The sequence below is a fragment of the Heptranchias perlo genome, chromosome 31 (genome assembly GCF_035084215.1).
Source record: "Heptranchias perlo isolate sHepPer1 chromosome 31, sHepPer1.hap1, whole genome shotgun sequence".
Taxonomy (NCBI): domain Eukaryota; kingdom Metazoa; phylum Chordata; class Chondrichthyes; order Hexanchiformes; family Hexanchidae; genus Heptranchias; species Heptranchias perlo.
The window spans coordinates 4586240-4606076 of NC_090355.1; the positions used below are offsets into that span (position 1 = coordinate 4586240).

The window sequence follows — 19837 nt, forward strand, 5'->3', positions numbered from 1 at the left end:
AGTTGGTAGAGGTCATGGGTTTGGGAGGTGCTGTTGAAGAAGCCTTGGTGAGTTGCTGCTGTGCATCCTGTGGATGGTACACACTGCAGCCATAGTGCACCGGTGGTGATGGGAGTGAATGTTTAAGGTGGTGGATGGGGTGCCAATCAAGCGGGCTGCTTTGTCCTGGATGGTGTCGAGCTTCTTGAGTGCTGTTGGAACTGCATTCATCCAGGCAAGTGGAGAGTATTCCATCACACTCCTGACTTGTGCCTTGTAGATGGTGGAAAGACTTTGGGGAGTCAGGGGGTGAGTCAACCGCCACAGAATACCCAGCCTCTGACCTGCTCTCGTAGCCACAGTATTTATATGGCTGGTCCAGTTAAGTTTCTGGTCAATGGTGACCCCCAGGATGTTGACGGTGGGGGATTCGGCGATGGTAATGCCGTTGAATGTCAAGGGGAAGTGGTCAGACCCTCTCTTGTTGGAGATGGTCATTGGCTGGCACTTGTCTGGCGTGAATGTTACTTGCCACTTATCAGCCCAAGCCTGGATGTTGTCCAGGTCTTGCTGCGTGCGGGCACGGACTGCTTCATTATCTGAGGGTTTGCGAATGGAACTGAACACTGTGCAATCATCAGCGAACATCCCCATTTCTGACCTTATGATGGATGAAGCAGCTAAAGATGGTTGGGACACTGCCCTGAGGAACTCCTGCAGCAATGCCCTGGGGCTGAGATGATTGGCCTCCAACAACCACTATCATCATCTTTTGTGCTAGGTATGACTCCAGCCAGTGGAGAGATTTCCCCCCGATTCCCATTGACTTCAATTTTACTAGGGCTCCTTAGTGCCACACTCAGTCAAATGCTGCCTTGATGTCAAGGGCAGTTATTCTCACCTTACCTCCGGAATTCAGCTCTTTTGTCCATGTTTGGACCAAGGCTGTAATGAGGTCTGGAGTCGAGCGGTCCTGGCGGAACCCAAACTGAGCATCGGTGAGCAGGTAATTGATGAGTAAGTGCCGCTTGATAGCACTGTCGACGACACCCTCCATCACTTTGTTGATGATTGAGTGTAGACTGATGGGGTGCTAATTGGCCGGATTGGATTTGTCCTGCTTTTTGTGGACAGGACATACCTGGGCAATTTTCCACATTGTCAGGTAGATGCCAGTGTTGTAGCTGTACTGGAACAGCTTGGCTAGAGCTGCAGCTAGTTCTGGAGCACAAGTCTTCAGCACTACAGCCGGGATGTTGTCGGGGTCCATAGCCTTTGTTGCATCCAGTGCACTCAGCTGTTTCTTGATATCACGTGGAGTGAATTGAATTGGCTGAAGACTGGCTTCTGTGATGGTGGGGATATCAGGAGGAGGCCGAGATGGATCATCCACTCGGCACTTCTGGCTGAAGATGGTTGCAAAGGCTTCAGACTTCTCTTTTGCACTTACGTGCTGGACTCTGCCATCATGGAGGATGGGGATGTTTACAGAGCCTCCTCCTCCCGTTAGTTGTTTAATTGTCCACCACCATTCACGACTGGATGTGGCAGGATTGCAAAGCTTAGATCTGATACGTTGGTTGTGGAATCGCTTAGCTCTGTCTATAGCATGTTGCTTCCGCTGTTTAGCATGCATGTAATCCTGTGTTGTAGCTTCACCAGGTTTGCACCTCATTTTTAGGTACGCCTGGTGCTGCTCCTGGCATGCTCTTCTACACTCCTCATTGAACCAGGGTTGATCCCCTGGCTTGTTGGTAATGGTAGAGTGAGGAATATGCCGGGCCATACAGACCAGTATGCCTGTGCTGAGTTAGTTGAGCTAGTTGAGCTGCGGGAAAGAGAGAACAGTAGGGATGCTACAATTGGCCTCAGTGTCACTGGGTTGAGGAGGTCACCCCTCCTAATATCTCCTCCTTTGGCTCGGTGTCAATTTTTGTTCGATAACGCTGCTGTGAAGCTCCATGGGACATTAAAGGTGCTACATAAATGCAAGTTGTTGTTAGTGCACTTCACCAAACTAGCCTGGCTCCAAACAGCAGTTTATCTGCTGCCTGACCCAGAGGCTGTAACAAATAGCAGCTCAGTCCCACTCAAAAGGATCTGCAGCAAAACGCAATCTCCATCGATTCCCCGCGAATGAAGGGACTTCTTCATGTTTAACTGGAGAACCTGACAGAACAAACAAATTAAGAGCAGGAGAAGGCCATTCGGCCCCTCGAGCCTGCTCTGCCATTTATAAGATCACGGCTGATCTGATTGTGACCTCAACCCTACTTTCCCGTCTACCTACTATAACCTTTGACTCCCTTGTTAATCAGGAATCTTTCTAACTCAGCCTTAAAAATATTCAATGACCCTGCCTCCACCGCTCTCTGGGGAAGGGAGTTCCACAGACTCACGACCCTCAGAGAAAAAATTTCTCCTCATCTCCGTCTTAAATGGGAGACCCCTTATTATAAGTGGGTAAAAGTGTTGTCCCAGTGTCAAAACACAATGTCTGTAAGAAACATCTACAGAAAGGGGAAGAAAGGGCAGGTGGGAGAGAGGGGGTGGGGGGGGGGGGGGGGGGGGGAAGAAAAAAAACTGGGATCAAAACTGAGCAGGCGGGTCAGAATGGCATTGGCAACAGACACGGGCAAATGTAAAACCCAGAACATCTGTCCTCCCAACTGCAGGAGGAAGCAGACACATCGGTTATCGGCAGGTGATCATTCACCCATTACAGCAACTCCCTGACCTCAAACGACAGGTCACAAACTAGCGAGGAAAACCCGAACGATGGTCGCCACTAACTTAAAAGGACTATCGCTCCCTGTAGAACTCTTAAACTCGGTGTTTTACCTGAAGGGCCAAGAGCTGACCCATCTCCTCGGGGAGCGAGGTGAGGCGGTTGCCATGGAGATCCAGAATCTGAGAGAGAGAGAGAAACAGATAGTAACAATCTCCACAAAAACACCGCCCAATTGACCTCAATACCGAACATTACTTACACACTTACTTACACACACATGGAATATTGACCGCTGGCACTCTCAGCGAATTACTCCACCCACTAAAGCTGGACAAAGAATGACAATTGGTGACAGGCTATAAAAAAAATTATGCTGGCTTGCAAATAATTTTTTTTTAATATACTCGTTCTGGGGATGTAGGCGTCGCTGGCAAGGCCGGCATTTATTGCCCATCCCTAGTTGCCGAGAAGGTGGTGGTGAACCGCTGCAGTCCGTGTGGTGAAGGTTCTCCCACGGTGCGGTTAGGTCGGGAGTTTCAGGATTTTGACCCAGCGACGATGAAGGAACGGCGATATATTTCCAAGTCAAGATGGTGTGTGACTTGGAGGGGTACAGGGAGGTGTTCCCATACACCTACTGCTATTGCTTTTCTTGGTGGTGGAGGTTGCAGGGGAGGAAGGTGTGAAGTAAAGATAAATATTCCGGGCGAATACAGAGAATATTGCAGCGTGACCCACCACAGAATGACCCACCTGTGAATCAGTCACTTATAGTTTACACAGTCAATAGAATAGATTCAATATTCCATAACATCCAGTTTTACAGGGAAATTAGAGCAGCACACAGATTTTCTGCACAGTAATGATGATTAATGCTCATCACGTAGCCAGCCCCACGAACAGTTACTCCTTTAGGAGCCACACAGCCTGTGGACCACCTACCATCAGGGCCCGAGGCACTAGGCAGGAAATTTTATCCAGCGAGGGAGAGAACAGGGGAGCGAGGGAGAGAACAGGGGAGCGAGGGAGAGAACAGGGGAGCGAGGGAGAGAACAGGGGAGCGAGGGAGAGAACAGGGGAGCGAGGGAGAGAACAGGGGAGCGAGGGAGAGAACAGGGGAGCGAGGGAGAGAACAGGGGAGCGAGGGAAGCAAACAGTGTGCAGAGCAGGGAGCGTGAAAGCAGGAAGCGGTATATAGTGAGGAGGGAGAGAGCAGGTGTGGAGGAAGAAGGAGATGGTGCACATGAAATGAGCATTGTACATACCCAATTGAAAGGAGAATCAGAAAGATTCAGATCTCCGTGAGATCTGTAGCCCGACACAAGTACATTAGGTGTAACATAAACCAGGAGTAACCTTACTCTAACACATGACCCTGCACTCACCTTCAGCATCGATAGATCCTGGATGTTACACGACTTGGGCAGTAGTGTTGACAAGTGATTAGTGTGAACAATTAAGACCTGGAAAACAAACAGAGCAATGAAGCTCTTTCAGACACAGTGCAGCCTCGTACCAACACTCGATTGCCAGTCACACTGCTGACCAGACACAAATGAGAGGCAGAAGTGTCCTGAGGAGATAAAATTGAATTAAAGGTACTGAAAAAAAAATCAACAGCTCACACAGGATTCGCAGGCTCCTCTGAAGGAATCTGAACCAAACACCTGTGACCCACAGCACCAAGACTGCTTAGAATTTGTCACTAAATGGCAACCCAATTTGGAGACGTTGATATGGGAAATGGAAATCTCACACAGCAGGGGACTGAAGCACATCATCAGGACTTTAGTCTGTACCTAATCCATGCTGCCCCTGCCCTGGGAGTGTTTGATGGGACAGTGTAGAGGGAGCTTTACCCTGTATCTAACCCATGCTGTACCTGCCCTGGGATTGTAGAGGGAGCTCCACAGGGCAATTAAGCTCATGACTGTAACAAGGAACTTTACACTATGACTTCAATGAATGAAAACATCAATTTGATGCACGAGAGGTACAGTACACGGGGGAAAATCTGCTCAGCCAGGCCACACTGCCATCGCTTGGCCGGGGGGGGGGGGGGGGGGGGGAACAGCGGGGACCTGATGTGGGGCGAGTGCGAAGTGGGAGCAGGGCTGAATGGCATGGCCCATAAACAAACAATCAGAATAATTCACGACAGAGCAAGGCCGCTGTGGCCTTCTCAATGACACGAGAAGGGCGAGGTTACCATGGACACAGGAACTGAGTAACTCCTCAACCCCTTTCCACAGCATGCAGACCCCTTCAGTTACAGAGCCAGAATCTAGTTACATTTCACGGTTAATCAGACATTATGGGTATTAATGTATTAGATGCCAGGTGAGCGCATTAGGGTTTGAAGGATGTTGGGTCAATGCTGTACTTGATGCGACCCGTCTCCATTTTTTTTATTTGTACAGCGGCTCTCTCATCTCCTCTGAATGGATCAGTGGGTAAATGCACCCTGCGGTGTGGTCCTGAGCCACGGGCACCAGTGGGGTGGGGGGCCCAGTCTGTGCTGGGCCAGCGGGGGAGGCCCCAGCATCCTGGGGCTAAAATAATAAATCACCCCCCTCCCCCCTCAATCCCGACTGTAGTGCAGGACATCGGGTGAGGGCAGGATCGGGCCCGGCCGTGGTGCCAAAGAACGGGCCCTTGGGCAAGGTCGCAGAGGAACCATGCGGAGGCAGGAATCAGCACCTTCACTGCAGGCGTGCGGAGTCTGACGTGAATTTACAGTGCTGCACGGAGAGCTCAGGAGCCAACTCTGCATGTTGTTTATTCAGGTTTTTTTTAAAAATATAAATATATACATTTTTTGGCACAATCAGTTGTTGGATAAGAGAGAGGGAAACACACACACGATACACACAGAAATTGGCAGAGAGGACAGAGAAAGGGGCGGGCACACGCAGACAGCTCCTACCTTCTTCTGTAAGACTCTGCACATGGAAAAGACACTGGCTGGAATCTGGTAACACAAGGTTGAAAAATGAATACAGCTGCAGAATCCTGTCCAAACGACTTTACAGAATCCATCATTCACTCAGCAAGTCCTGTAATTCTTGGCACATTGCACCGCACTAGCTTAGGAACTGGGCCCCGAGTCCCAGTGCAAAAAATAACCAGCGGTGGTGAGGACACTCCTTAACGGGCCCTGGGGAAGGGAGAGAGGGAAGAGGGGAAAGAAAATCAGCCCTGATTCCCACTCCTGATCACTACCCAGCTACTCCAGCTGGAAGGCATGTTTTGATCATGGGTGAGGTTAGGATCAGGCTTGACTGATGCCCCAACAGTTTAACAGTGCAACAAAACTCTTTATACCCACATATGAAGAAAGGCCTCTTGGACGGACAGTGCCCGTCCTTTGAACTGTCTCCCGACATGGGGCAGTCCTCAGGAGAGGAGGGGTAAGGGGAGAAGACGAGACTTGGGTTCTACAGACCTCTGCTACTTCTATCAGGTGCACCTTTTACTCCCTTCCATCCCTAGCCCTTCACATTATATTGCACTCTAAGCCTCCACTCATTCCAATGTCTTTGTACGACTCAGTGACTAGTGCACCTCAGCATCGCTGGAGCCAGGCTAACAAGGGCAAAAATGTTCTGAAGAAGGCCTATCCCAGAAGGTGATCCAGGTGTCAGCTGTGGCTCAGTTGATAGCATTCTCGCCTTGGAGTCAGAAGGTTGTGGGTTCAAGTCCCACTTGAGACTTGGCCACAAAAACTAGGCTGACGCTCCATTGCAGTACTGAGGGAGCGTTGCACTGTCGGAGGTGCCGTCTTTTGGATGAGACATTAAACCGAGGTCCCGTCTGCCCTCTCAGGTGGGTGTAAAAGATCCCACGGCACTATTTCGAAGAAGAGCAGGGGAGTTTTCCCCGCTGTCCTGGCCAATATTTATCCCTCAACTATCGTCAGTAAAAAAAATTATCTGGTCATTATCACATTGCTGTTTGTGGGAGCTTGCTTTGCACAAATTGGCTGCTGCATTTCCCTACATTATAACAGTGACAACAATTGGCTGTAAAGCTCTTTGAGACGTGCCGAGGTCGAAAGACACTATATAAATGCCAATACTTTCCTTAAAGAATTTAGTAGACACAGTGTACCTGCATCTCCTTAGCACAGCCCCATCAACAGGACGGGCTGTCTCACTGACAAATGGAACAGGTGATCATAGCAATCACCATGGGCCTCTCTGACCATAGGGGCCCACCACAGTCACAGCTTACCTCAGACAGCTCGCACCTCGATATGTCCAGGATGTCATCAGCACCGGCTTCGCGAGCCTGTCCATAAGGGAAAAGGGAACGATATATTTTTAGATGTTAAAAGAAACTTGGGGCAAAAATAAAGTGAGAACCTATTCAAAATTTGCTCAACTTGCAGTTATATTTTCAAACACAAAGATACATAGAGCTAGAGGGAAAGACCTTCCCCACCCCCTCCCCAACACAAACACACTAATCAGTTGTAGCAGCGATACAGGTTTCACACACCCTTAGTTAACAGTAAGCTCTGTTGGAAAACCTCTTGTGGGATGAAATTGTGCTGTGTGATAGTAACTTAATGAGCAGTCCTCTATCCGCTGTCTGAATGAAGTATTCATCTATTTATTGTTGGAGGGTTGACACTTTCATTAAAGGTCAGAAAACAGGGAGAGAGAGAGAGAGAGAGAGACAGACAGAGAGAGAGAGAGAACACGTGCACTTAGTGACCAACCTAATTGATGCATTGAAGGGGAAGCTGGAGGGAGAAAAGAATAGAAGGATATGATAATGAGGTTAGATGAAGTAAGGAGGGAGGAGGCTCGTGAGGAGCATAAACAACGGCACAGACCAGTTGGGCCGGACGGCCTGTTTCTGTGCTGTCAATACTATGTAACCCACAGCAGCCACCATTGCTCTGGCTAGCTGGTGTATATAAATACAGAATACAGTACAGTACTGTTACAGCTGTGATTTAAATCTGCACCAGTTACAGGGTGAAGACTCCAAACTCCTCCCACCCCCCTGCCCTGCCCCTCCCCACAGCTGTCTTGTTCAGTGACTTAGGCCTTTGCAACGTCACTCAAAGAAGAGCACTCAGGCTACACACAATCTGCAGGCACTTAACAACCTGCATCACGAGGAGATAGAGGGACAACTCCTTACGAGCTTCAGACCCCAGCTATGCCAGGGGATGGAATGCAAAACACTCAATTAGAGAGTCGGTGGAGATGGGGGGGGGGGAAGGGTCAACCGCCCATCTACTCTGCTGGTAGGAGAGGGGGTGGAGATCTAATGTGGGGCAAATTAAATAAACTTTATTTATCAGAGAAGAGGGTTACCATTCACACATCTGATTTGATCATATGCAAATTTACACTCGAAGCCCTTAATCTCAATTGTCCCCAATGTTCTGCTGGCCAGCCTCCCCCTTCCACCATCTATAAAATACAAGTCACCCACAGTCTGTGACCCATGTTCTTGCCCACACTAACAGCCCCATCACCTCGTGTTTAGTCAAGCTCCACTAGGTTCCCATGTCTCAGAGAATTATCGTTCTCACCTTTCCTGACCTCCGTGATTTTGACCCTGCATGCACCCTTCACTCCTCAAAAACGTGTGTTCTCATCCCTAGGGATGCCCCTTCAGCCACTACACCTCCGCCCTCTAGATCTTCCTCAGCACCTCCACCATGTCACCTCCCAATCTTCAAAAATTTCCTTAAGACCCCCTTGTGACCCTCTTCCCTTCCTCCCTCCTGCCTATCATCCTCTCTTGGTGACATCTCTCTGCGCACGATGGGTGATACAGAAACGTAACTGAGTCAAGCTAATTCTTCACTTGAAATCACAGCTCTCAAAACGGATTATAAATGTTGGACAACTGAAGTGAGCAGAGCACAAGCCAACAGGGGAGTCAACGAACTCTCCTCACTGAACGAGAGAGACAGGCACAGAGAAAGAGAGAGAGAGAGAGGGAGAGAGCGAGTTGTCACTTTACTCCAGAATGAGATGTTTCAGCCCAGAGGCGTTCTCAGCTGGACAGTGAAGATCTGCTCCACACTCAACGGCTGTCGCTCCTGTGAGCAAAATGAGTTCACGGTATTTGGTCATCAATGGTCACTCCTCCCCTTTTAAACATAAACCTGCTTTAAAGGGGAAATTCTTCAATGAAGAAGCTGCTCATCGACTATTGGCATCAGGTGCAAGAGATGAGATTGAAATCATAAAAGCAGAAACTGCTGGGCAGGCTCAGGTGAGGCAGCCTCTTTGTATTGGAAAAAAAATAAACTCCTGACTGGTGTCCGCGGGGAATTAAACCATCGGATTGTTAAATGTTTACAAACCGTACAAGACATTGGGGGGAGGGAGGAATAGTCAGAGCCCCGATCCTCCCTCCCTCCCACCCAGCGCCCCCGTCCCGGCCCCTCTCCCCCGGCCCGGCCCCCCCGCTCTCCCCCGGCCCGGCCCCCCCGCTCTCCCCCGGCCCGGCCCCCCCGCTCTCCCCCGGCCCGGCCCCCCCGCTCTCCCCCGGCCCGGCCCCCCCGCTCTCCCCCGGCCCGGCCCCCCCGCTCTCCCCCGGCCCGGCCCCCCCGCTCTCTCTCCTCTCCCCCGGCCCCTCTCTCTCTCCCTCTCTGCTCTCCCCCGGCCCGGTCCCTCTCCTCTTCCCCCCCCCCCCCCGGCCCGGTCCCTCTCCTCTTCCCCCCCCCCCCGGCCCCCCTCTCTCCCCGGCCCCCCCGCTCTCCCCCGGCCCGGTCCCTCTCCTCCCCCCCCCCCCCCACCCCGGCCCGGTCCCTCTCCTCCCCCCCCCCCCCCCACCCCGGCCCGGTCCCTCTCCTCCCCCCCCCCCACCCCGGCCCGGTCCCTCTCCTCCCCCCCCCCCCCCACCCCGGCCCGGTCCCTCTCCTCCCCCCCCCCCCCCCACCCCGGCCCGGTCCCTCTCCTCCCCCCCCCCCCCCCACCCCGGCCCGGTCCCTCTCCTCCCCCCCCCCCCCCCACCCCGGCCCGGTCCCTCTCCTCCCCCCCCCCCCCCCCACCCCGGCCCGGTCCCTCTCCTCCCCCCCCCCCCCCCCACCCCGGCCCGGTCCCTCTCCTCCCCCCCCCCCCCCCCACCCCGGCCCGGTCCCTCTCCTCCCCCCCCCCCCCCCCACCCCGGCCCGGTCCCTCTCCTCCCCCCCCCCCCCCCACCCCGGCCCGGTCCCTCTCCTCCCCCCCCCCCCCCCCACCCCGGCCCGGTCCCTCTCCTCTCCTCTCCCCCCACCCCGGCCCCCTCTCCTCCTCCCCCCCCACCCCGGCCCGGCCCCCTCTCCTCTCCCCCCACCCCGGCCCCCTCTCCTCTCCCCCCACCCCGGCCCCCTCTCCTCTCCCCCCACCCCGGCCCGGCCCCCTCTCCTCTCCCCCCACCCCGGCCCCCTCTCCTCTCCCCCCACCCCGGCCCGGCCCCCTCTCCTCTCCCCCCACCCCGGCCCGGCCCCCTCTCCTCTCCTCTCCCCCCACCCCGGCCCGGCCCCCTCTCCTCTCCTCTCCCCCCACCCCGGCCCGGCCCCCTCTCCTCTCCTCTCCCCCCACCCCGGCCCCCTCTCCTCTCCTCTCCCCCCACCCCGGCCCGGCCCCCTCTCCTCTCCTCTCCCCCCACCCCGGCCCGGCCCCCTCTCCTCTCCTCTCCCCCCACCCCGGCCCGGCCCCCTCTCCTCTCCTCTCCCCCCACCCCGGCCCGGCCCCCTCTCCTCTCCTCTCCCCCCACCCCGGCCCGGCCCCCTCTCCTCTCCTCTCCCCCCACCCCGGCCCGGCCCCCTCTCCTCTCCCCCCACCCCCCCTCTCTCCCCCCACCCCGGCCCGGCCCCCTCTCCCCCCACCCCCCCTCTCTCCCCCCACCCCGGCCCCCTCTCCCCCCACCCCCCCTCTCTCCCCCCACCCCGGCCCGGCCCCCTCTCCCCCCACCCCCCCTCTCTCCCCCCACCCCGGCCCGGCCCCCTCTCCCCCCACCCCCCCTCTCTCCCCCCACCCCGGCCCGGCCCCCCCTCTCTCCCCCCACCCCGGCCCGGCCCCCCCTCTCTCCCCCCACCCCGGCCCGGCCCCCCCTCTCTCCCCCCTCCCCCTCCTCTCTCCCGGCCCGGCCCCCCCTCTCTCCCCCCTCCCCCTCCTCTCTCCCCCCTCCCCCTCCTCTCCCCCCTCCCCCTCCTCTCTCCCCCCTCCCCCTCCCCCCTCCTCCCCCTCCCCCTCCCCCCTCCTCCTCCCCCCTCCTCCTCCTCCTCCTCTCCCCCCTCTCCCCCCTCGGCCCGGTCCCCCTCCTCTCCCCCCCCCCGCCCGGCCCGGCCCGGCCCCCCCTCTCTCACCAGGCACATCTGATATTCCAGCCGTTTCCGCGCCTCTTCATTTTGCTTCTTTTTCCGAGAGAAAAGCATCATTTCGGGCCGAGGCTCCGCCTGTCCCCGCGGGGAGCGGCCCGGACAGCGGGGAGGAGGAAGAGGGACAAGCGGCCGCCAGCACGTCCCTCTGCGGGATCCGCTCGCTCGGCACCGCCTCGGCCTCCCACCGATCCTCAGACGATTCTTAACCCAAGGCAGCGACTGACTCAGTTCCGCCTCCCGTCACTCCTCCAGCGCCAACAAGCGCCCAAAGAAAAGCAAGAGGTGTCACTTCAACCAACAAGTAGCGAGAGTGAAACAAGAGGTGTCCGCTACGCTGACCTCCCAACGCTGAAACCCCCCCAAATGCTGACAGGAGAATAAATACCACAGTAATCCAGTAGATAAGTTTGTTATATATCCTACGCTTTACTATTTGGTTAATTTTTTTCAAGATTTCCAGTAATTTGCCGTCCGTGTCGTTATGACTTGCTCTGATTCTCGGACTGTGATCTTGTTTTTGCCTCACACAATATGGCGCCGCGTTGGTGCCATTCGGAAACCTCGCGATACTCGGCCTGGGTATATAAGGCGGGAGCGCGATAAGGTCTCCCTTCTCGCTGCTCCTGTCGGTGACGGTGCAACTAAACTTCGGTCGTCCCGAATCCGGGTTCATCCGACACCGATACCGCGCGTCAGAGCAGTAAACGCCGTCAGCCGCCGCCGGGATGCCTCCTAAATTCGATCCCAACGAAATTAAAGTCGGTGAGTGTGGCGGGGAGCTGGCGGCTGGGCCTTGGTGGGGGAAGCATCAGGGCTCAGGGCTGGGGCCTGACTCCTGCGCGGGGCCGCGTGTTTTACAGACATGTGTCCGGTCTCTGTGTGCGGATCCATGGCTGTGGGGGGTGGGTGGTAATCTCCGCCACGGGATTCCCGCGACTCTCCTCACCCCCCCCCCCCCCCCGGTGGTAGGCTCGCTGCTCCTGGTCACTGATAGGCCCAGCCCTGTCCCCAGTGAGGGTTTGCAGTACTCCACTGGCACTGTTTCTCCGTCATTAAACCTTCAACTCGATATCCAGACTGCACCTCAACAGGGTTAAAGTGAAACGACCCGAGGACCTGAATATGCCGGACTGCGAGCAGCCAGCCAGGCTGTTCCAGTACAGTGATTCCTTTTATTATAATAATGACTGTAACTGTAGTAAGTGTGCTGCCATTACTGCTGTTTGTAGCAGTCACGGCACTTCAAAAGTAATTAATTGCACGTGAAGTATTTTGGGATGTGGAGAGGTGTGTAACTCTGCAAGTATGTCTTCCCATGACATTAATGCGTTGATTTGGTAATAATGGTCCTCGCTGTTCTGTTGTATTGAAGGGCAGTTGCAGACTGTTGGACCAAAAAAAAGTTGATGTATAAAGCTTCAATTTTTAGTGTGAGTCTTTGGGTTTATAATTGGAGGTATACGTACTTCTGTCAAGGAAAGTGGCCAGAGCAACAATGCTGTAGGAACACCATCGCTTCCAGGTTCTCCTTCAAGTGACACAGTATCCTGACTTGGACATGCATCACTGGAAATCCTGGAATCTGCCACCCCTCTCACACCATTGTGGGCACACTATCAACAGAAGGACCGCCATGGTTCAAGAAGTCCCACCATTCTCAGGACTAGAGATGGGCAATAAATGCCAGCCTTGCTAATGTCTCTTTGAGAACAAAAAGATAATTTAGATTTTAGTTGACGTTTATAAACAACAGCTTGGAGCAGTTTAATGTAAATGAGCCTGTTCCCAATGGCTGCTTCTAGTGCCTGAAGTATTGGATTGCCAGGATTTTCTGCAATTTATGAATGCCATAACTGGCATTTGTGAATGTTCTGGTGTTGGGGGTCCTTGTGGTCACCTCACGAATTAATGTGGCTGTCAATTATCTGAAAGGCAATGTTGACTTAGGAACATGGGAACTTGGAGTAGAATTTTGGTGTAGATTTATTAAAATTAGAATTTTAATGAATCTGGTTGGTAAGTGTGAACTTTCTCACCAAAGAATAACACGTGTGCTCTTGTGTAATGTATCCAAGTTTGCCGACGATACAAAGCTAGGTGGGAAAGTAAGCAGTGAGGAGGACACAGTCTGCAAAGGGATATGACTGGTTAAGTGAGTGGGCAAGAAGGTGGCAGATCGTGTATAATGGAGGGAAATATGAGTTTATTCACTTTGGTAGGAAGAATAGAAAAACAGGATATTTTTTAAATGGTGAGAAACTATTAAATGTTGTGTTCAAAGAGACTTGGGTGTCCTCGTACAAGAAACACAGTTAGCATGCAGGTACAGCAGACAATTAGGAAAGCAAATGGCATGTTGGCCTTTATTGCAAAGGGGTTGGAGTACAAAGAGTAAGGATGTCTTACTATAGTTGTACAGTGCATTGGTGAGACCTCACCTGGAGTATTGCATACAGTTTTGGTCTCCTTATCTAAGGAAGGATACACTTGCCTTAGAGGCGGTGCAACAGAGGTTCACTAGATTAATTCCTGGGATGAGAGTGTTGTCCTTTGAGGAGATTGGGCCTATACTCGCTGGAGTTTAGAAGAATGAGGTGATCTCATTGAAACATATAAGATTCTGAGGGGGCTTGACAGGGTAGGTGCTAAGAGGTTGTATCTCCTGGCTGGAGAGTCTAGAACTAGAGGGCATGGTCTCAGGAAAAGGGGTTGGCCATTTAAGACTGAGATGAGGAGGAATTTCTTCACACAGAGGGTTGTGAATCTTTGGAATTCTGTACCTCCAGCGGGCTGTGGATGCTGAGTTGTTGAGTATATTCAATGATTGGGTGGGTCCATCCAAGCCATCAATCAAGCGCTATGGGGTGTGGGTGGGAAAGCGGAGTTGAGGCTGATGATCCGGTGATATGGCCTACTCCTGCTCCTATGTCTTATGTTCTTTCTATGTGAAGTAGTAGCTGAATTCATTATTTAAAATAAGCTGCCTGTCAGTGGGTAGCGATTAGCCCACTAGTTTATGCCTCAGTGGAAACATTAGTCTGTGTATCAGAATGTGGAGGGGGCGGGGGAACCCTGTTGGGGCAAAATAGGAGTGTTGCCGGTAGACAGTTTTCTTAAATTACTAAATGTAAACTTTCCCGTCAAGAGTTTAAAGGGTGTTTAGTTAGAGAAAGCCGTTGTTTGCAAAAGCTGGTTTTGTAAAATGCTGACGCCCTCCCCTCAAAGGCATAAAACAAAATAGGGATTAATGAGTCTGCCAATGTGGGGGAAATTCAGATGAATCAGCAGACCCTGGGTTTAGTGTTTGTAAACCATGCCTGGTGACTGTCTTTTGTGTCTCCATAGTGTTCCTCAGATGCACTGGAGGTGAAGTTGGTGCGACCTCTGCACTGGCTCCCAAGATTGGCCCACTGGGTCTGGTGAGTCTCTGCCGCCCCCCCCCCCCCCCATTACACCCATTTCAGATTACTCCTAGCAGTACTTTTTCTTCTTAACTTTTCCTCCTTTTCTCTGTTTAGTCTCCCAAGAAGGTGGGTGATGACATCGCCAAGGCTACAGGTGATTGGAAAGGCCTGCGTATCACAATCAAGCTGACTATTCAGAACCGACAGGCGCAGGTATGTGTTGGGGGGGGCGCTGCTTGCATCTACACTGACTTTTTTCCAGCTGTGGTAAAAGGGCTAAATTTTTGATCCATCATGTACACCTATAGCCTACTTGAAAAGCATTACAGTAGTATATCTGGGGATCACAGGCATTAGAGAGATGTACAGCAGGACAGTGTTGTGCTGTGGCTACCAATGCAATGTTTCCTAAGTTGACATACCCAACCCTGACAGTTTAAGTTTGCAGGTTAAGATTATCTCTAGGTGTCCGCTGCTATTAAGCCAGCCTGAGGGGTATTGAGTGACAGCTGCACAGAGGCTGTGTGTATAAAACTATGGGTGCTCCCTTTCCAAACCAAAGGCGCTCCTTTTCCAAACCACATGCATATTGGCATAGGGACAGGCAGATTAGATGGTTAAGTGCATGGCTGAAAGTGGTGTGGGAAGCAGGGGTTTTGATTCATGGGGCATTGGCACCAGTACTGGGGAAAGAGGGAGCTGTTCTGTTGGGATGGGCTCCACTTAAACTGGGCTGGGACCAGTGTCGCGGCGAATCGATTAACTAGGACGGTAGATAGGACTTTAAACTAATAAGGTTGGGGGGAGACAGTTCAGGTGAAGGTAAATTTATAAGTCTAAAGAGTAAAGTCAAGGCTGTAGAACGCAGTGTGTGTCAGGAAGGGACAGAGAGCTTAACAAAGGGCATTAGTGACATGGGTCACAAGGGAAAATGGTAAAAAGTTAAAATTAAAGGCACTATATCTGAATGCATGAAGCATTTGTAACAAGATAGATGAGTTAATGGCACAAATAGAGATAAATGGATTTGATGTAGTAGCCATTAATGAGATGTGGTTGCAGGGTGACCAAATTTGGGAACTAAATATTCCAGGGTAGTTGGCTTTTAGAAAAGATAGACAAAATGTAATTGGGGGGGGGTAGCTGAGATAAAGGTAGCAGTGAGAAAAGAACTTAGTTCAGAGAATCAGTATGGGTGGAGCTAAATAACAAGGGACAGAAAACACTGGTGGGAGTAGTTCATAAACCACCTAATAGCAGTTAGTGTTGGACAGAGTGTAAATCAGGAAATTAGAGGAGCATGTAACAAGGGTAATGCAATAATTATGGGGGACTTTAATCTTCATCTAGACTGGGCAAACCAAATTGGCAAAAGTAGTTTGGAGGATGACTTCATGGAATGCATTCGAGACCGTTTTCTAGCACATTATGTCGAGGAGCCAACCAGGGATCCGGCTATTTTAGCTCCAGTATTGTGTAAGAGACAGGGTTAATTATTAATCTTTTATAATAAAGAATCCTCTGGAAGAGTGATCATAATATGATAGAATTTCATATTGAGTTTGAGAGTGATGTAGTTAAGTCCGAAATTGGGGTCTTAAATTTAAACAAACTCAATTACGTAGGTATGAATGGTGCGTTGTCTAAGATAGATTAGGAAATTAGATTAAAAGATATGATGGTAGATAAGCAATGGCAAACATTTAAAGAAATAATTCACAATTCTCAATGAATATACATTCCCTTGAGGAATATAAAAACTCCACAGGAAGTGATCCAACTGTGGCTAACTAGAGAAGTTAAGTATTAGATTAAAAGAAAAGGCTTAGAATGTTGCCAAGAAGAGTAGTAAACTTGAGGATTGGGAGGGTTTTAGAAATCAGCAAAGGGTGACCAAGAAATTGATAGAGGGAGAAAATAGAATGAGATGAAACTAGCAAGTAATAAAACAGATTGTAAGAGCTTCTGCAAGTATGTAAAATGGAAGAGAGTAACAAAAGTAAACGTGGGTCCCTTTTAGAAGTAGAGACAGGAGAAATTATAATGGGGAATAAGGGAAAGGCAGAGACGTTAAACAAATATATATTGTATCTGTCTTCGCAGCAGAAGATACAGAAAACATAACAGAAATAGTGGGGAACCAAGGGTCTAATGAGAGTGAGGAAATTAAAGTAATTAATATCAGTAAAGAAAAAGTACTGGAGAAACCAATGGGACTAAAAGCCACAAATCCCTATGACATGGTTTACATCCTAGGGTTTTAAGAGGTGGCTGCAGAGATAGTGGATACATTGATTTTGATCTTCCAGAATTCCCTAGATTCTAGTACAGTCCTATAGATTGGAAGGCAGCAAATGTAACCCCACTATTCAAGAAAAGAGAGGAAAAAAACAGGGAACTATAGGCCAGTTAGCCTGACATCAGTAGTAGGGAAAATGCTGGAATCTATTATTAAGGATGTTGTAACAGGGCACTTAGAAAATCATATGATTAGGTCGAGTCAAGGCAGTTTTATGAAAGGGAAATTGTATTTAACAAATTTATTAAGAGTTTTTTGAGGATGTAATAAGCAGGATAGATAAAGGTGAACCAGTAGATATATTTTCAAAAGGTAATCGATAAGGTTCTTCAAGAGTTTGTTACACAAAATTAGGGCTCGTGGTATATAGCATGGATTGAGGATTGGTTAACGGACAGGAAACAGCATAGGAATAAACAGGTTGGTTTTGGGTTAGCAGATTGTAACTAGTGGGGTGCCACAAGGATCAGTGCTCGGGCCTCAGCTATTTACAGTACATCAGTGACTTAGATGAAGGGACTGTGTATAATGTATCCAAGTTTTCTGATGATACAAAGCAGTGAGGAGGACGCAAAGAAGCTGCAAAGGGATATAGGCAGGTTAAGTGAGTGGGCAAGAAGGTGGCAGATGGAGTATAATGTGGGGAAATGTGAAATTACCCACTTTGGTAGGAAGAATAGAAACACTGAATTTTTTTTGAGAAGTTGGTTGTCAGGGATTTGGGTGTACATGAATCACAGAAAGTTAACATGCAGGTACAACAAGCAATTATTCAATTCATTAGCAATTAGGAAGGCAAATGGTATGTTATACTTCAATCCCGTTGCAATAAAGGCTAAGAGTACGGAGGTCTTGCTGCAATTATATACGGCTCTGGTGAGACCACCTGGAGTACGTTTTATTCTCCTTACCTAAGGAAGGATATACTTGCCTTTAGAAAGGGTGCAACAAAAGTTCACTAGATTGATTCCTGGGATGAGCGGGTTGTCCTATGCGGAGAGATTGAGTAGAATGGGCCTGTATTCTCTGGGGTTTAGAAGAATGAGAAGTGATCTTATTGAAACATAAGATTCTGGTCAGCCATTTAGGACTGAGATGAGGAAAAATTTCTTCACTCAGGGTTATGAATCTTTGGAATTCTCTATTCGAGGGCTGTGGATGCTCAGTCATTGAGTACATTCAAGACAGATCGACGGATATTTGGACATCAAGATATAAGGGGATAGGGTGGGAAAGTGGAGTTGAGGTTGAAGATCAGCCATGATCTTACTGAATGGCGGAGCAGGCTCAAGGGACCGTATGGCCTACAGCTCCTATTACGTTACGTCTGTCTTTGAGCATCCAGTGGCTTTTTAAACCACTGGAGCCAAACTGTAGCTGGGCCGCCTCTGGTACCTCATCCGAGTGGTCAGTTGTGTGAGATCCCAGTGGATGTTGGCAGGCTCATTGTTCGTTGAAGACATTAAACCCCATTCTGTTGTGTTCAAGACTTGCATGAATATCCTTTTTCACCAGGAGATGCTGGTTTATGATGAGAACAGGAGCCCTGGCTGTTGCTTCCACTGTGCTCCAGGCCAGTAGCCATGTCCAAAAGTTGACTTCACTGATTCAGGAAGAAAAGTGTCCAGAAAATGTTAACTAGTTCATTGAATCTGGACTTAACTCCTGTCTTAGAACTGCACATTGTTGGCTGCAGGTTACAGGTGAAATAGAGATGCCAAAGTCCCATTGGAGCATAGTGTGGTGCATTTTGAATTGTGTGTGTAACTGCATTGGTCAGTGGGGCTGTGGTTCGTGCCCTGTTGTTCACGTAGCCTTGTAAGTGATTTGCACACAGGCTACTGGGGACAGGCCGTCCTATGCAAGTGATCAGGGAAAATTCCTTGTAGAATGTTCCTCTGGGAAAGGTGGATGAGATTAATTGTGAGTTGAGTTTTGTTCACTGCTGTATCTTCTACTGACTGCTGTATTTCATTCATAGATTGAGGTTGTCCCATCAGCTTCTGCCCTCATCATCAAAGCCCTGAAGGAACCGCCCCGTGACAGGAAGAAGCAAAAGAACAGTAAGTAGTGATGTAGGGTGGGCAGAGGTTCGACGCTGTTCAATTTGCCTCTTCCATGCAACATTAACTACCTGTGGTAAAAGCTGAGTGAAGATCTATTTGGTTGCAGTTAAACTTATACACTGTTGTACTGTGGGTGTTGTTTGACTGTGATTCAGAAATATCTGGTTGTGTAGATTTGCTTTCTCTTCCCCCCCCCCCCCCCCCAATTCCTCGAAGATGCTGACTGCCCAGTGCAGTGGTCCTCCAGTACCTTGCCCAGTGTTCCAGGTGATGTGTTGGTGGGCTATATAACTGGGAGACATCACAGCCAGGCATGAACACACCTTCACAGGACTTGCATAAACATTTGATGGTTAGCAGTGAAGTGGTAACTCTTGACCTTTTATTCGCACTCTCCCCGTGTGTGCTGATGAAATCAGAAGCCAGGATCTAGGCTGTCGTTCACTGGGCATTGAGTTTACCCACTGGTGGTGCAGCTGGCCTGTTGTATGGGGGTGTGTATTAACTGCCAGTATTGATTCTGTGTTTCTTTCTAGTTAAACACACTGGCAGCATCACCTTTGATGAGGTGCTTAGTGTCGCCCGACAGATGAGGCATCGTTCTTTGGCCAGGGAACTTTCAGGTAGGTGCTGACTGATGTAATGGGCCTTGGTGTCTGTCGTGCATTCATGCTAGATTGGTGGAATAGGGATAAGACTGATCTTGTTTATAACCACCACAGGGACTGTGAAGGAAATCCTGGGAACTGCTCAGTCCATCGGCTGCAATATTGATGGCAAACACCCTCATAGTGTGATTGAGGACATCAACCAGGGCAAGATCGAGTGTCCTGCTGTAAGTTTGGTTTTTTGGATTACCTTGTACTGCATTGATTTTTGACTCGTGCTTTGCCAAGTCGACTTACACAGTCTATTCTTTCCTTCCAACAGGAATGAAGTGGAGGTACCATAGAACTAAGTTTCCAATAAAAAGTCTTTAAAAACAATTGAACCTGTTTGTGTGCTGGTTTGTTTTCTTTG

The 19837-nt window shown here is 50.5% G+C and overlaps 2 protein-coding genes across 3 annotated transcripts in view; one reads left to right on the plus strand and one right to left on the minus strand.

Annotated features, from left to right (window-relative positions):
- lrsam1 (leucine rich repeat and sterile alpha motif containing 1) overlaps positions 1-11561 on the minus strand; it is a 69068-nt gene extending 57507 nt beyond the window's left edge. For both annotated transcript variants that reach the window (XM_067969539.1, XM_067969538.1), the window contains exons 1-5: positions 11034-11561; positions 6944-7000; positions 5637-5681; positions 4096-4173; positions 2821-2889 (exon numbers count right to left, since the gene is read on the minus strand). In XM_067969539.1, coding sequence (XP_067825640.1) covers positions 2821-2889; positions 4096-4173; positions 5637-5681; positions 6944-7000; positions 11034-11105 — 321 coding nt within the window. In that variant the 5' untranslated portion in view covers positions 11106-11561. The remainder of the gene's footprint in view (positions 1-2820; positions 2890-4095; positions 4174-5636; positions 5682-6943; positions 7001-11033) is intronic.
- A 90-nt stretch (positions 11562-11651) lies between these two features.
- On the plus strand, positions 11652-19803 carry LOC137300474 (large ribosomal subunit protein uL11). Its single transcript, XM_067969540.1, has 7 exons — positions 11652-11810; positions 14394-14467; positions 14567-14665; positions 18733-18814; positions 19354-19440; positions 19540-19652; positions 19748-19803. The coding sequence occupies exons 1-7, from the start codon at positions 11774-11776 to the stop codon at positions 19751-19753; spliced, it is 498 nt and encodes a 165-aa protein (XP_067825641.1). The 5' UTR covers positions 11652-11773; the 3' UTR covers positions 19754-19803.
- Positions 19804-19837: the final 34 nt, after the last annotated feature.

What these genes read in the sequence shown, in the direction of transcription:
- LOC137300474 (XM_067969540.1), top strand. Translation starts at nt 11,774, where the DNA reads ATGCCTCCTAAATTCGATCCCAACGAAATTAAAGTCG. An exon ending in TCCCAACGAAATTAAAGTCG is followed by an intron (nt 11,811 to 14,393) that starts GTGAGTGTGGCG and finishes GTGTCTCCATAG; the next exon opens with TGTTCCTCAGATGCACTGGA. An exon ending in AGATTGGCCCACTGGGTCTG is followed by an intron (nt 14,468 to 14,566) that starts GTGAGTCTCTGC and finishes TTCTCTGTTTAG; the next exon opens with TCTCCCAAGAAGGTGGGTGA.